Raw genomic sequence first — 14,656 nt, forward strand, 5'->3', positions numbered from 1 at the left:
CCCCTACGGCACTGCATAGGATCCTACGGTCTTGGCGTGCATCCGTGCGTCGCTGCGGTCCGGTCCCAGGTCGACGGGCACGTGCACCTTCCGCCGACCACTGGCGACAACATCGATGTACTGTGGAGACCTCTCGCCCCACGTGTTGAGCAATTCAGCGGTACGTCCACCCGACCTCCCGCATGCCCACTATACGCCCTCGCTCAAAGTCTGTCAACTGCACATACGGTTCACGTCCACGCTGTCGCGGCATGCTACCAGTGTTAAAGACTGCGATGGAGCTCCGTATGCCACGGCAAACTGGCTGACACTGACGGCGGCAGTGCACAAATGCTGCGCAGCTAGCGCCATTCGGCGGCCAACACCGCGGTTCCTGGTGTGTCCGCTGTGCCGTGCGTGTGATCATTGCTTGTACAGCTCTCTCGCAGTGTCCGGAGCAAGTATGGTGGGTCTGACACACCGGTGTCAATGTGCTCTTTTTTCCATTTCCAGGAGTGTATTAAAAATTTATGTGCTTCCTTCATGTGTTATGTGATGCAGGACTAAAGTGTAGACGTGATTTTTTTAAACCTCCTGAGTTTCTGCATTTTGGTCATGTCATAAACAGTCAAGGTTTACATCCTATTCACTCACATTTGTTAGCCATGTGAGATTCGCCAGTTCCTTGCAATGTCACAGAACTGCAGTCAGTCTTAGGGAAAATGAACTATTATATTCAGTTCATACTGAATGCTGCACAAATGGCAGCTGCATTGCATCACAAGAATGTCTGGACATATGAGTGCGAAGTAGCTTTTCAAAAACTTCAAGATGTATGGTTCAGTGACTGATGCTTAGTTCACTTTGATCCTGACAAACCAGTTGTATTAAAAGTTGACGCTTCCCCTTACAGAATCAGTGCCATACTTTTGCACAGAATTGGTGATAAAGATGGGCCTATTGCTTTCGCATCAAGAGTGTTGTCCAAAGCTCAGTGTAACTATTCCCAAATTGAGAAAGAGGCTTTGGCTATTGTGTATGGTGTCACCCAATTCCACCATTATTTGTATGGCAGAAAATTCTACTTAGTAACGGTTCACAAGCTTTTGCAGTCCTTGTTTCATCTGACGAAACCGGTTCCTGTACGAGGTGCCCAAAAATTGCAAACATGGGCTTCGCTGTTATCGCAATACCAGTTACGAGATTGTGTATTGTCCGATGGCTCAACATGGTAAACCTGGCGGACTTTCATGTCTTCCGATTGGCCCTGACACACACTAATGTTTCTGCTGCACCTCATTGTCATATCGATGCTCAGGATTTTGAATTGCTTCAATCATTTCTGCTGAACTATAGGAAAATTGAAAAGGTCACGGAAGCTGAACATTTTGCTAATGTACATTCACACATCTTGTCCTTGTTGCTTGTATGGCATAAAGAGCTCTGTAGTGCTCTGACACTCTGCATATGGGCATAGCCTCTCTGTACAGAAAGGTGCAATTCTTGTTCAAAATGGCAATAGACAGTCATATGTGTTGATCCCTAAACATTTGCAAAAAGAAATGTTGTAGTCACTTCGCCAAGACCATTGGGGCATAGTTCATATGAGAAAGTTAGTGCATTGAAACTGTACTTGGCAGGGGATGGATGCCCAAAGAGAACAGATGACTTCACAGTGTCACCCGTGTGCAGAAAAACAGTTCACTCCGCCACAAAAATTCTCTGCTTGGCCTTAGTCACAATCACAATGGCAATGTGTGCACATTGGAACAATTGTCAGTTGATTGTGGTCGACTCGTATAGCAAGTTTCCTTTTGCTGTGCCAATGATCTTGACAATGTCGCACAGCAATTCAGGTGTTGTCATTGATTTTTTGGCTTAAAGGTTTACCGGAAGTCACAGTGCCAGACAACGAATCTCAGTTCACATGAAATGAATTTGAAACATTCTGTGACCACAATGGCATACAGCATCTAACTAATGCACCATTCCATCCACAGTCAAACAGCAAAGCTGATGTTTTGTCAGAACCTTCAAGCAACAGACGCCCAAACTTCGCTCCACAAACACCAGGTATCAAGTATTGCAACTGTTTCTCGCCTCCTATTGTCTGCAACCATGAGATGGACCATTCGCTGGTGGAATTGCTTCATGGCCGCCGCCATTGGACACTCCACCACCTCCTCCACCCTCCCAAGTTTCCAGCACCGAAGGAAAGCCACAAGTATCCTTTTCAAGGATTTTTAGTGGTAGCAGATGATGGGTGCGAGGCGAGATCATCCGTCTCCTTGCTGCATGCATGTATCTTATTCAAAGTCCAGATGGCCTGCAGTGCCGACAAAAAATCCACCTTGCCTCTGTCATGTGATCTTTCAGTGTCTCCTCCCCCAGATTCACAGATCCAGATGACAGCGCGGCAACAGCAGCCGCCAGAGGGTGACATCACAACACTGCGGAATGACCCCATGGAGATGTAGCCTCTGCCTCCTCTCGTCATACCGATAAAACTGGACCCACCCATGCCGCAGCAGTCACTGCCTTCTTCATATGGTTCATGGCAGCAGGAGGTGGACACACAGCCTTCAGGTCATTTTCCGGGGGACGTTTCCGCCAAAGTGAAGGCCAGATGGTGGGGTACGATCAGAAGCTTGATGTCCCCTGCAGCCACAGCTTCTGGTCCAGCTATGCGCCCACACTCCTGCCTCCCCCAATGTTGTTGCATTCCCTATACAACAACGGTCCGTTACTTTGAGGGGGAAGAATGTACTGATGTAATGGCAAGTGCTGGCATGAAGATCAAGGACGTAACCGCAGGGAAAACTGTGAGATGATGTCAGCCAATAGTATGCCGACTAGGACCGCACCATGACAGGAGCTGCCTCAATGTAAAGAGAATAGAAGGGCCGCTCCTGCCAGCTTTGACCGGACTATCGAAGAAGGGACACTAGTAGACCTGGACTAGAAGAGAGCACTTGAAGAACCGTGACTTGTGATCCATATGAACTTGTGTGGACATCGTATATAGCAAAGGACATTGATTATTTGCACGTCGCCAACTGCTTGCGATACGACACTGTAAATACAAAGTTTAAGTACTGTCAATTCAATTACTTTAATAAACACCATTAATATGATTTGCTTGCATGTTGTCTAGCTATCCAAGAAAACAGCTTCCTAGGCACCCTAAAAGACATGAGTGGGTAGGACCCCTCACTAGTAAAAAAGAGAGAGAGAGAGACTCACTAGTAAAAAAGAGAGAGAGAGAGAGAGAGAGAGAGAGAGAGAGAAGAATTGCAGAAACTGAAGTTGTGACTTAGCTTGACAGCAACCAAAAATTTACTGTTGACAGTAAAAGAAAATGTGAGGAGGGAAAAGTGGAAAGCAACAGAAGAGAGCACAAAAGTGTTCACAATTCAGATCTCCAAATTAAGGTGGCTCTGCCTTAGTCTTGTAAAGAGAAAAAGGGGTCTTCACGTACACTCACTCTTATTTTACTTTTAATTAAAAAAGTGCTGCTTCCTATAGCTCATACATATTTTCCAAAACATTTCTGTTGCTTTCAGAATCCTTTTACATTCATTAAAGTTAGACAGTTGGCAATTACAGACTTTTCAGAGGTATTATTAATATACCATTCCACAGAACTGAGTGAATTGCAGTTTGTACCTCAGAACTTGAACAGAATTTTTCAAAGATATGGTGGGTGCAACTTCTTCATTTCGTAAGCCACTCTGCAGCTCCACAGACATTATCCCATCTGATGCCTGCATGGTGATTGCCGGGCATTCGGGTCGCACACCATGGAAGGAAACAGAGTAATCTATTGGCACCTCCCCTAGGTTGGCCCAGTACTTGGCAACCACCACTTCCAGCACAAGACCTCCCTTGAAAAAAGAAATAAGTCACTTCAATTAACTCAATACACTTTTACTGCAGGCAAAAATATCATTAAATATGTCATGAAAATATGTATCTAATGGAGTATAACTTAGCAATTGTCCTTTACTATGCTTCAAATCATAGACTAACATGTAAGCTGATAAGCAGTATTTCACAGCACTATTACAGATTTTATTCCTTCTTTAACAAACTATTTGAAGCTATGTGTACTATGTTAATGAAAGCTGTCACCATAACAAAACAAGATCACAGTGTTTCTTTTTTATGGAAAGCTTAGCTGGGTCCATAAATATGCTTACTGTAAGTGTTTGGGTCCAACCCAGGACGTAGTACTATATTTGTTTGGGCTTCACTCAGCACATATTTTCGAAATTTCAAAAAATGTATTAGCAATTTACTGAAACATTAAACTAATTCTTCTGTTGTACTTTTTACTAGAAATGGCTTTTCAGAAATGGTTTGATTGGTTTAATTAAATCATAAAATTCACAACAAGGAAGTCCTGAATTAAAAAACATTTAGCAAATGTTTAACGAAAGATACTGAAAGTTTACCACTTCCTGCAGACCAAACATTCCTGGCTAGTGTTACTGACAGTACAGCAAATAAACATTTCTTCAAGTTCACAGTTTTTCACAGACTTCAAAATGCACAGGTCAAAATTTGAGCAGCTTCACCTGACATTTCATTGAAATTTAAAAGTTCAACTTGAGTTTGCTCTTCCGATCAAATATCTTACAACAATAGAAACAAGTTTTACTTAACTTCTTTTTAAGCTACCCATAGTTACTGTTAGATAAAGTTTTGCAAAGAACACAACACATCAAATATAAATGGCTAAATAACGTTAACAATAACTCCCACAGTTTCAGTTCAATGAGACATTGATGTCATATGGATATAAAAACCACCTGATATAATCAGAAGGCAGCAATCTCACTGAAATAGTCCTATTGTAATAAACAATATAATCAAACTTAGCAGCATCTTGGTCTCATCACAATGCTACAGGAGAATAGCAAGGCATTTATTTTAAATTGACCACAACTGATTTCCTACCCCACCCGATTTTGTGGTCTGTGTCTAATGATTTCAGTGTCAATAGGGCATTAACCTAACCTGCTCCCTTTCAGAAGGGTCAAAACATTTTTTTTTTTTAATCTGACACTCACTTTGCTTATACATGAATGGCATGGATCTACACTGGTAGTGAATCAGTCTTCAGACCAAAAACTGACATGAATACATCACATAGCTTTACTAGAAGAGGTGCAATTAGATTTAGGGTGGAAAGACTCACTGTGGCTTAAAAAAAAAAAAAAATAAAAAAAAAAATAAAAAATAAAAAAAAAATGCTGAGGAAACAGATTGTTACACATCTCGTTCAAAAAGGAATGTAAAAATACTGAGATTCAAAAGTTAGTAGAAATTTATGCATCTATATATTGATCGATGTGCTAGACATACAACAACTTCCATAGTCATATGCTAGTGAAAGATCTTGCTGATAATCCTAGAAAATTCTACTTCTGCATAAAATAAGTAAGTAAAGTAAAGCTTCTATTAAGTTATGCTTAGACCATTCTGGTGCAGCAATAGATGAAAGCAAAAGGAAAGCTGAAGTTTCAAATTTCACAGTTAACACTTTGGAGACCAGCAACTAATATTGCAGCTACAAAACCGGCGATGTATTTGAAGCATTACTGGCACATATATAATTACAGCAATGATAACCAATGATCCCTTCAGTGCAGATGCACACCAAGTTTGAACTCTTATTGGAGTCAGTCAGATGCAACGGTGATAACGATGATGAGTTTGTGGGGCGCTCAACTGCGCGATTATCAGTGACCGTACAAATTCCAAACCTTTGCTCACCCTATCTCGTCACTTTCATGATGATGAAATGTTGAGGACAACTCAAACACCCACAAGTAATAAGGTTAATGACAGGGGCACTACCTCCATAGTGTGCAACATAAATTGATATTTTAGGTCTGATGGGAAGTGTGATAGGGTAGTCTGGGTGGTTGTTGTGAGCTCTGTGGATGGATGGAGTAGCAAGCAGGAGATCCAGATTTGCATGGACAGGAGTGGCCGAGCGGTTTTAGGTGCTACAGTCTGGAACCGCGCGACCGCTACGGTCACAGGTTCGAATCCCGCCTCGGGCATGGATGTGTGTGATGTCCTTAGGTTAGTTAGGTTAAAATAGTTCTAAGTTCTAGGGGACTGATGACCACAGAAGTTACGTCCCATGGTGCTCAGAGCCATTTGAACCATTTTTAGATCCAGATTTGAATCCTGGTCCAGCACAAATTTTCAACTTGCCCCATTGATATAAATCAATGCCTATTGACAGTTGATGTTTTCAATTCCTTTGTGTCTTGACATATGTAATTGACGGGCGATGAGTAATACAAAATTTTAAAATAATGACAAAGTGTAATTATCCTCCAAAGAAATTGCTTTAAAATTTGCAATCTATCAGAAAACTAATGTAAATATGAAAAATAAATATTGAAGCTGGGTCCTTTTTTTAGCATACATTACTCTTAAAGATACATCAACTGTGTATGTGCCAGTAACACTACGAAGTGAGTTACCTAGCAATTTCTTCCTCTGGAGCTTCCAAAATTTCTCGCTCATGCAAAAAATGTGATGTATTTTTATCAGAATTACAGCAAACTGCAAAACCAGTGTCGCCATAACCGCCGTCTGCTTCACGTCTGCTGTGCAGCGAGCTACCTTAATTTAAGTATTAACTGTATTTTTCTTACTTGACACTACTTCTTCCTTGTGTTTTTGCTTTTAGGAAGCTTCAATTTTCGAGTGCTATTAATAGTGTTCCACAGATTTCGTGTTAGTTTTGAATACAGTCAGAGAGAGTCCCTTTAGTCAACCACAGTGCCAGTAGTGCTAGTGTTTGTTTTCAATACAGTCAAGAGACAGGTAGTGCTATTTTCATTGTTTTCTACAAGAAGTGGTTAGCAATCACAGTTTAGTCAATAATCAGCCGTCTTCAGTGAATTAGCAGCCTAGTTAAAAGTTGATTAAGTCTCTTCAGTAAATTGATTCCTTAGGATGGATAGGATGTGTGATTGCTGTGTACGGACGCAGGAGGAGCTGGCCACTCTTCGCGAACAGCTGAGCATGTTGATGGCAGCGGTCAGCCGTCTTCAGGCTGCTGCCTCGGAGTGTAGCAGCAGTGGGGAGTCTGGGGCGTCGCAAGGTACACCCCAGGTGTTACAAGCTTCACCCACTGTCCCTGCTGTTGAGACATCTTCGCAGGTACCAGGGCGCGGTTGGGCCACCCTCTCCCCAAGGGGAGTGGCGGGTTCAGCGGCGTTGGGCGGCGCACGAGGCAGAGGGTAAATGTGGAGGCTGGCCATGTGGCATCGCCCGCTCTGCCTGTTAGTGGACATGTGGCTGCTCGTTCAGCAAGGTCCGAGCAGGCACACGGGGGGGGGGGGGGGGGAGGGGTTTATTAGTTATTGGTAGCTCCAACGTTAGGTGGGGGATGGGGCCCCTTAGGGAAATAGCGGAAAGGTCGGGGAAAAAGGCCAGTGTTCACTCTGTCTGCTTGCCGGAGGGTCTCATCCGAGATGTGGAGGAGGCCCTACCGGCGGCGATAGAAGGCACTGGGTGCACCCGACTGCAAATTGTTGCTCATGTCGGCACCAATGATTCCTGCCGTCTGGGTTCAGAGGTCATCCTCAGTTCGTACAGGCGGTTGGCAGAATTGGTGAAGGTGGAAAGCCTCGCTCGCGGGGTGGAATCAGAGCTAACTATTTGTAGTATCGTTCCCAGAACCGATCACCTTACTCTGGTTTGGAGCCGAGTGGAAGGCTTAAACCAGAGGCTCAGACGATTCTGTGGAGAGCTGGGGTGCAAATTTCTCGACCTCTGCTATCGGGTGGAGAAATGTAGGGTCCCCCTGAATAGGTCAGGCGTGCACTACACGCCGGAAGTGGCTACAAGGGTAGCGGAGTAAGTGTGGAGTGCACATGGGGGTTTTTTAGGTTAGAGAATTCCCTCCCTAGGCCCGATAAGACGTCTCCTGAGACGCGGCAAGGTAGGAGTAAGCAAAATGCAACAGGGAATGACAATATTAATGTGCTAATAGTAAACTGCAGGAGGTCTATAGAAAGTTCCCAGAACTGCTCTCATTAATAAACGGTCACAACAACCATATAGTACTAGGGACAGAAAGTTGGCTGAAACCAGACATAAACAGTAATGAAATCCTAAACTCAGATTGGAATGTATACCGCAGAGATAGGCTGGACAGTAAAGGGGGAGGCGTGTTCATAGCGATAAGAAGTGCAATAGTATCGAAGGAAATTGACGGAGATCTGAATTGTGAAATGATTTGGGTGAAGGTCACGGTTAAAAGCAGGCTCAGACATGGTAATTGGATGTCTCTATAGGCCCCCTGGCTCAGCATCTGTTGTGGCTGAGGACCTGAAGAATAATTTGGAAAATATTTCGAGTAGATTTCCCCACCATGTTATAGTTCTGGGTGGAGATTTTAATTTGCCGGATATAGTCTGGGAGACTCAAACGTTCATAACAGGTGGCAGGGACAAAGAATCCAGTGAAATTTTTTTAAGTGCTTTATCTGAAGACTACCTTGAGCAGTTAACCAGAGAACCGACTTGTGGCGATAACATATTAGACCTTCTGGTGACAAACAGACCTGAACTATTTGAATCAGTTAATGCAGAACAGGGAATCAGCAATCATAAAGCGGTTATTGCATCGATGATTTCAGCCGTAAATAGAAATATTAAAAAAGGTAGGAAGATTTTTTGTTTAGCAAAAGTGACAAAAAGCAGATTTCAGAGTACTTGATGGCTCAACACAAAAGTTTTGTCTCAAGTAAAGATAGTGTTGAGGATCAGTGGACAAAGTTCAAAATCATCGTACAATATATGTTAGATGAGTATGAGCCAAGCAAGATCGTAAGAGATGGAAAAGAGCCACCATGGTACAACAACCGAGTTAGAAAACTGCTGCGGAAGCAAAGGATACTTCACAGCAAACAAACATAGCCAAAGCCTTGCAGACAAACAAAAATTACGCGAAGCGAAATGCGTTCAATGAATTCAAAAGTAAAGTTCTATGTACTGACTTGGCAGAAAATCCTAAGAAATCCTATGTCAAAGCGGCAGGTGGATCAAAACAAAATGTCCAGACACTCTGTGACCAAAATGGTACTGAAACAGAGGATGACAGACTAAAGGCCGAAATACTAAATGTCTTCTTCCAAAGCTGTTTCACACAGGAAGACTGCACTGTAGTTCCTTCTCTAGATTGTCGTACAGATGACAAAATGGTAGATATCTAAATAGACGACAGAGGGATAGAGAAACAATTAAAATCGCTTGAAAGAGGAAAGGCCGCTGGACCTGATGGTATACCAGTTCAATTTTACACAGAGAACACAAAGGAAATTGCCCCCCCTCTTGCAGCGGTGTACCGTAGGTCTCTAGAAGAGCGAAGCGTTCCAAAGGATTGGAAAAGGGCACAGGTCATCCCAGTTTTCAAGAAGGGACGTCGAACAGATGTGGAGAACTATAGATCTATATCTCTAACGTCGATCAGTTATAGCATTTTGGAACACGTATTATGTTCGAGTATAATGACTTTTCTGGAGACTAGAAATCTACTCTGTAGGCATCAGCATGGGTTTCAAAAGAGATGGTCGTGTGAAACCCAGCTCGCGCTATTTGTCCACGAGACTCAGAGGGCCATAGGCATGGGTTCAAAGGTAGATGCCGTGTTTCTTGATTCCGCAAGGCGTTCAATACAGTACCCACAGTCGTTTAATGAACAAAGTAAGAGCATACGGACTATCAGACCAATTGTGTGATTGGATTGAGGACTTCCTAGATAACAGAACGCAGCATGTCATCCTCAATGGAGAGAAGTCTTCCGAAGTAAGAGTGATTTCAGGTGTGCAGCAGGGGTGTGTCATGGGACCGTTGCTATTCACAATATACATAAATGGCCTGGTGGATGACATTGGAAGTTCACTGAGGCTTTTTGCAGATGATGCTGTGGTGTATCGAGAGGCTGCAACAATGAAAAATTGTACTGAAATGCAGGAGGATCTGCAGCGAATTGACGCGTGGTGCAGGGAATGTAGACAAGTGTAATGTGCTGCGAATACATAGAAAGATAGATCCCTTATCATTTAGCTACAAAATAGCAGGTCAGCAACTGGAAGCAGTTAATTCCATAAATTATCTGGGAGTACGCATTCGGAGTGATTTAAAATGGAATGATCATATTAAGTTGATCGTCGATAAAGCAGATGCCAGACAGATTCATTGGAAGAATCCTAAGGAAATGCAATCTGAAAACAAAGGAAGTAGGTTACAGTACGCTTGTTCGCCCACTGCTTGAATACTGCTCAACAGTGTGGGATCCGTACCAGATAGGGTTGATAGAAGAGATAGAGAAGATCCAACGGAGAGCAGCGCGCTTCGTTACAGGATCATTTAGTAATCATGAAAGCGTTACGGAGATGATAGATAAACTCCAGTGGAAGACTCTGCAGGAGAGACGCTCAGTAGCGGCTTTTGTTAAAGTTTTGATAACATACCTTCACCAAAGAGTCGTTACCATACATATGACATTGTAACTGACGATGCAATATAATTATATTGAGCAGAAAAGCTGTATATTATTTATCAGAAAGTGAGAGTTGATTAAAGTTCCAGATTCCAGTACAAGAACAGCTGTGGCAGTGAAGAGGTCCGTTCATATTACGAATAACTACAAGGTTTGTCTGAGTTAATATTTCAAGAAGCAGCAGTGTAGAATGTGGGAGCAACATGTTTGCAATCTGCACGTACACACACTATTTCAGATACAGTGAACACTTCATTTTGGTGACTCAGTGCAGCGCCCAAAATACTTATGTGCTGGAAATTCAATTAAATTTGAACAAGAATATGTTAAAAGAACATCAGAAGAAGCTGGCACTTTTGAAAGAAAAAGTTATTAAAGAATGGTGCTGTTGTCCATAACACTGTGTCAGCAGCCAAAATACAGTGCATCCACAAAGGCTCTCTGCAGCGGTGACCTCTGTATGTCTTGCCTTGCGGGACACACACAGTTTGCAACATTCATGTCGCTGTATAAGCTAGGGGCTGGGATTCAACATGATTACGAATAAACATTTAAAGTAATTACAATTAAATTCACTGTATTCATCAATATCACAGTAGATGTTGGAAACGTTTTCCTCTTTCTTGAAGACAGTTCAACACGTTTACATTTATTTGTGAAAACATTTAGCAATGTTTCATGTTTAATCGAGGTAAGTCAATTATTGCTGTCTTCAATTATCTATTGTCTTTGGGTTGCATTGATACGCAAATGTTTTAGCCGTGCCCCAAAGTAAATAGGCGGGAGGAGACAGATCCGGTGAATGTGGAGGCCAGAGACCTCTCGTAATTACTATGTCTCCAAAGATCTCATCTAAAAGTCATAGGGACTAGAGTGTAATATCAGCAATAGTGTTATCTTGATGAAAAAATGAATGACTGATCTCCTTTTGATTTATCAGAGCAATAAATCTATAAATTATATAGGAACAATAAACATCGGAAGTGACAGTACTGTCATAAAAGATCGACTCTAATTTGCACTAGCATTATGGCAACCAACACTCCAATTTTCTCTGCATGCAATGGTGTTTCTCTTAAGGCACGCGGATTTTCTGATGGCCAAGTCGTGAATTTTTGGGAATTGACGTACACAGATACGTGAATTCAACTTCATGAGTAAAAAAATTTTGATCTCAAACAAGCCACTCAACCAACTGGCTAACAAGCCACTCAACCAACTGGCTAACAAGCCACTCAACCAACTGGCTAACAAGCCACTCAACCAACTGGCTAACAAGCCACTCAACCAACTGGCTAACAAGCCACTCAACCAACTGGCTAACAAGCCACTCAACCAACTGGCTAACAAGCCACTCAACCAACTGGCTAACAAGCCACTCAACCAACTGGCTAACAAGCCACTCAACCAACTGGCTAACAAGCCACTCAACCAACTGGCTAACAAGCCACTCAACCAACTGGCTAACAAGCCACTCAACCAACTGGCTAACAAGCCACTCAACCAACTGGCTAACAAGCCACTCAACCAACTGGCTAACAAGCCACTCAACCAACTGGCTAACAAGCCACTCAACCAACTGGCTAACAAGCCACTCAACCAACTGGCTAACAAGCCACTCAACCAACTGGCTAACAAGCCACTCAACCAACTGGCTAACAAGCCACTCAACCAACTGGCTAACAAGCCACTCAACCAACTGGCTAACAAGCCACTCAACCAACTGGCTAACAAGCCACTCAACCAACTGGCTAACAAGCCACTCAACCAACTGGCTAACAAGCCACTCAACCAACTGGCTAACAAGCCACTCAACCAACTGGCTAACAAGCCACTCAACCAACTGGCTAACAAGCCACTCAACCAACTGGCTAACAAGCCACTCAACCAACTGGCTAACAAGCCACTCAACCAACTGGCTAACAAGCCACTCAACCAACTGGCTAACAAGCCACTCAACCAACTGGCTAACAAGCCACTCAACCAACTGGCTAACAAGCCACTCAACCAACTGGCTAACAAGCCACTCAACCAACTGGCTAACAAGCCACTCAACCAACTGGCTAACAAGCCACTCAACCAACTGGCTAACAAGCCACTCAACCAACTGGCTAACAAGCCACTCAACCAACTGGCTAACAAGCCACTCAACCAACTGGCTAACAAGCCACTCAACCAACTGGCTAACAAGCCACTCAACCAACTGGCTAACAAGCCACTCAACCAACTGGCTAACAAGCCACTCAACCAACTGGCTAACAAGCCACTCAACCAACTGGCTAACAAGCCACTCAACCAACTGGCTAACAAGCCACTCAACCAACTGGCTAACAAGCCACTCAACCAACTGGCTAACAAGCCACTCAACCAACTGGCTAACAAGCCACTCAACCAACTGGCTAACAAACCACTCAACCAACTGGCTAACAAACCACTCAACCAACTGGCTAACAAACCACTCAACCAACTGGCTAACAAACCACTCAACCAACTGGCTAACAAACCACTCAACCAACTGGCTAACAAACCACTCAACCAACTGGCTAACAAACCACTCAACCAACTGGCTAACAAACCACTCAACCAACTGGCTAACAAACCACTCAACCAACTGGCTAACAAACCACTCAACCAACTGGCTAACAAACCACTCAACCAACTGGCTAACAAACCACTCAACCAACTGGCTAACAAACCACTCAACCAACTGGCTAACAAACCACTCAACCAACTGGCTAACAAACCACTCAACCAACTGGCTAACAAACCACTGAACCTGTTCACAGAACGCTATTCATTTCGCATGGTCCATACAACATAATTATTGCACAGCAGTAATTTTATACTGATACAACCTCAGTTCAACAATGTAGGAAACAACAGACTGCTTCTTACTGTAAAGAGCACATGTCAAGTTGCAGAAAGGCACAGTTACCAGTCACTTAAAGCTTTCAGTAAAACTGAAAAGCAAGCACAAATACGCGCACGCACTCACAACTTCAGCATCTTGGGACAGCCCAGTTATTTGGTTAATGCCTTATGTTCTGCTGTCCAGGGACAGTACCATCTTGCAATAACCTCCTCGTGTTTGTTTTTTATTTATTGTGCAACATTGTGTTGAAAATTTCATCTAGCTTCCTTTCTGTTCAAATTGTGCAACCACCAGTTCGTGGTGCATCGTGAACTGAACCTGTTATCTGGAATTTGAGAATTAAATCATGTACAGTGTCATGTGGTGGACACCTTGAAATAGAAAACGCAATCTAAATTGCCGCCTCATATGCTCCGTAAAGTTTTCTTCTACACGTAAAACCTCTTCCACTAAAAATGCTCTCTTTGCAGTAGTAAATATTCTCACCACACTAACCTTCTACAAGAACTAGACAATAACACAACTACCAGCTACAATGCACATGCCCACCACTTCAAGTCTGTATAACACATTCTACTGTTTTAGAAATTCAAGCAAAAAAGTAAAGGAAATTTTACACACATGTGAATTACACCAAAGTGTTAAAGACAACAATAATGTCCTAAAATTCAAAATACATCAAATAATGCCATAAGGGATTACAAGATTTAACACACAAATATCTTCAAACCTTTCCCAAATAGGAGAGTTGGAGTAACATACATCTTCGTAGCAACTGAATACTGGTCAAAATATGTCAAAATATATCCTATTAAAAATAGCACAGTAGTTAAAAGTTTACAAGAGTATTTCCTAGATGTGGGAGAACCAAGATGGATACTGACAGATAATGGTTCACAATTTATAAGTAATAGTTTTGAAGAGTTTGTGGAATAGGAAGGAGTATGGCATATAACCACTTCAAAGTTCCATCTCAGTCGTCCATTGGAAAGGATGATTAAAGGATTAGGTACATTTTGCCTAACATATTGTTAAAATAGACATACGACCTGAAGTTATTCTAAATGAGTTACCTTATTTGTCTACTGGTCTTTCACCAGTAGAGGTATTAAATAGAAAATTTAAATGGGAACAGTTTTTTTTTTTTTTTTTTTTTTTTAAATTACTTGAACTGCCAGAAGATTCAATTCAAAATAAAGACACACAAGACTATCAGGAAAATGAATTAAAGAGACTTCCTCAAGTGAGAGTAAAGGAACACAACAGTAA

At 42.5% G+C, this 14,656-nt stretch overlaps 1 protein-coding gene across 1 annotated transcript in view; it reads right to left on the reverse strand.

Moving 5' to 3' along the window:
- Positions 1–14,656, reverse strand: part of LOC126355027 (tripeptidyl-peptidase 2) — a 283,245-nt gene that overhangs the window by 76,396 nt on the left and 192,193 nt on the right. Inside the window, exon 15 of the mRNA XM_050005173.1 lies at positions 3,646–3,863. Within this exon, the coding sequence (XP_049861130.1) occupies positions 3,646–3,863 (218 nt within the window). The remainder of the gene's footprint in view (positions 1–3,645; positions 3,864–14,656) is intronic.

The sequence above is a fragment of the Schistocerca gregaria genome, chromosome 3 (genome assembly GCF_023897955.1).
Source record: "Schistocerca gregaria isolate iqSchGreg1 chromosome 3, iqSchGreg1.2, whole genome shotgun sequence".
Taxonomy (NCBI): domain Eukaryota; kingdom Metazoa; phylum Arthropoda; class Insecta; order Orthoptera; family Acrididae; genus Schistocerca; species Schistocerca gregaria.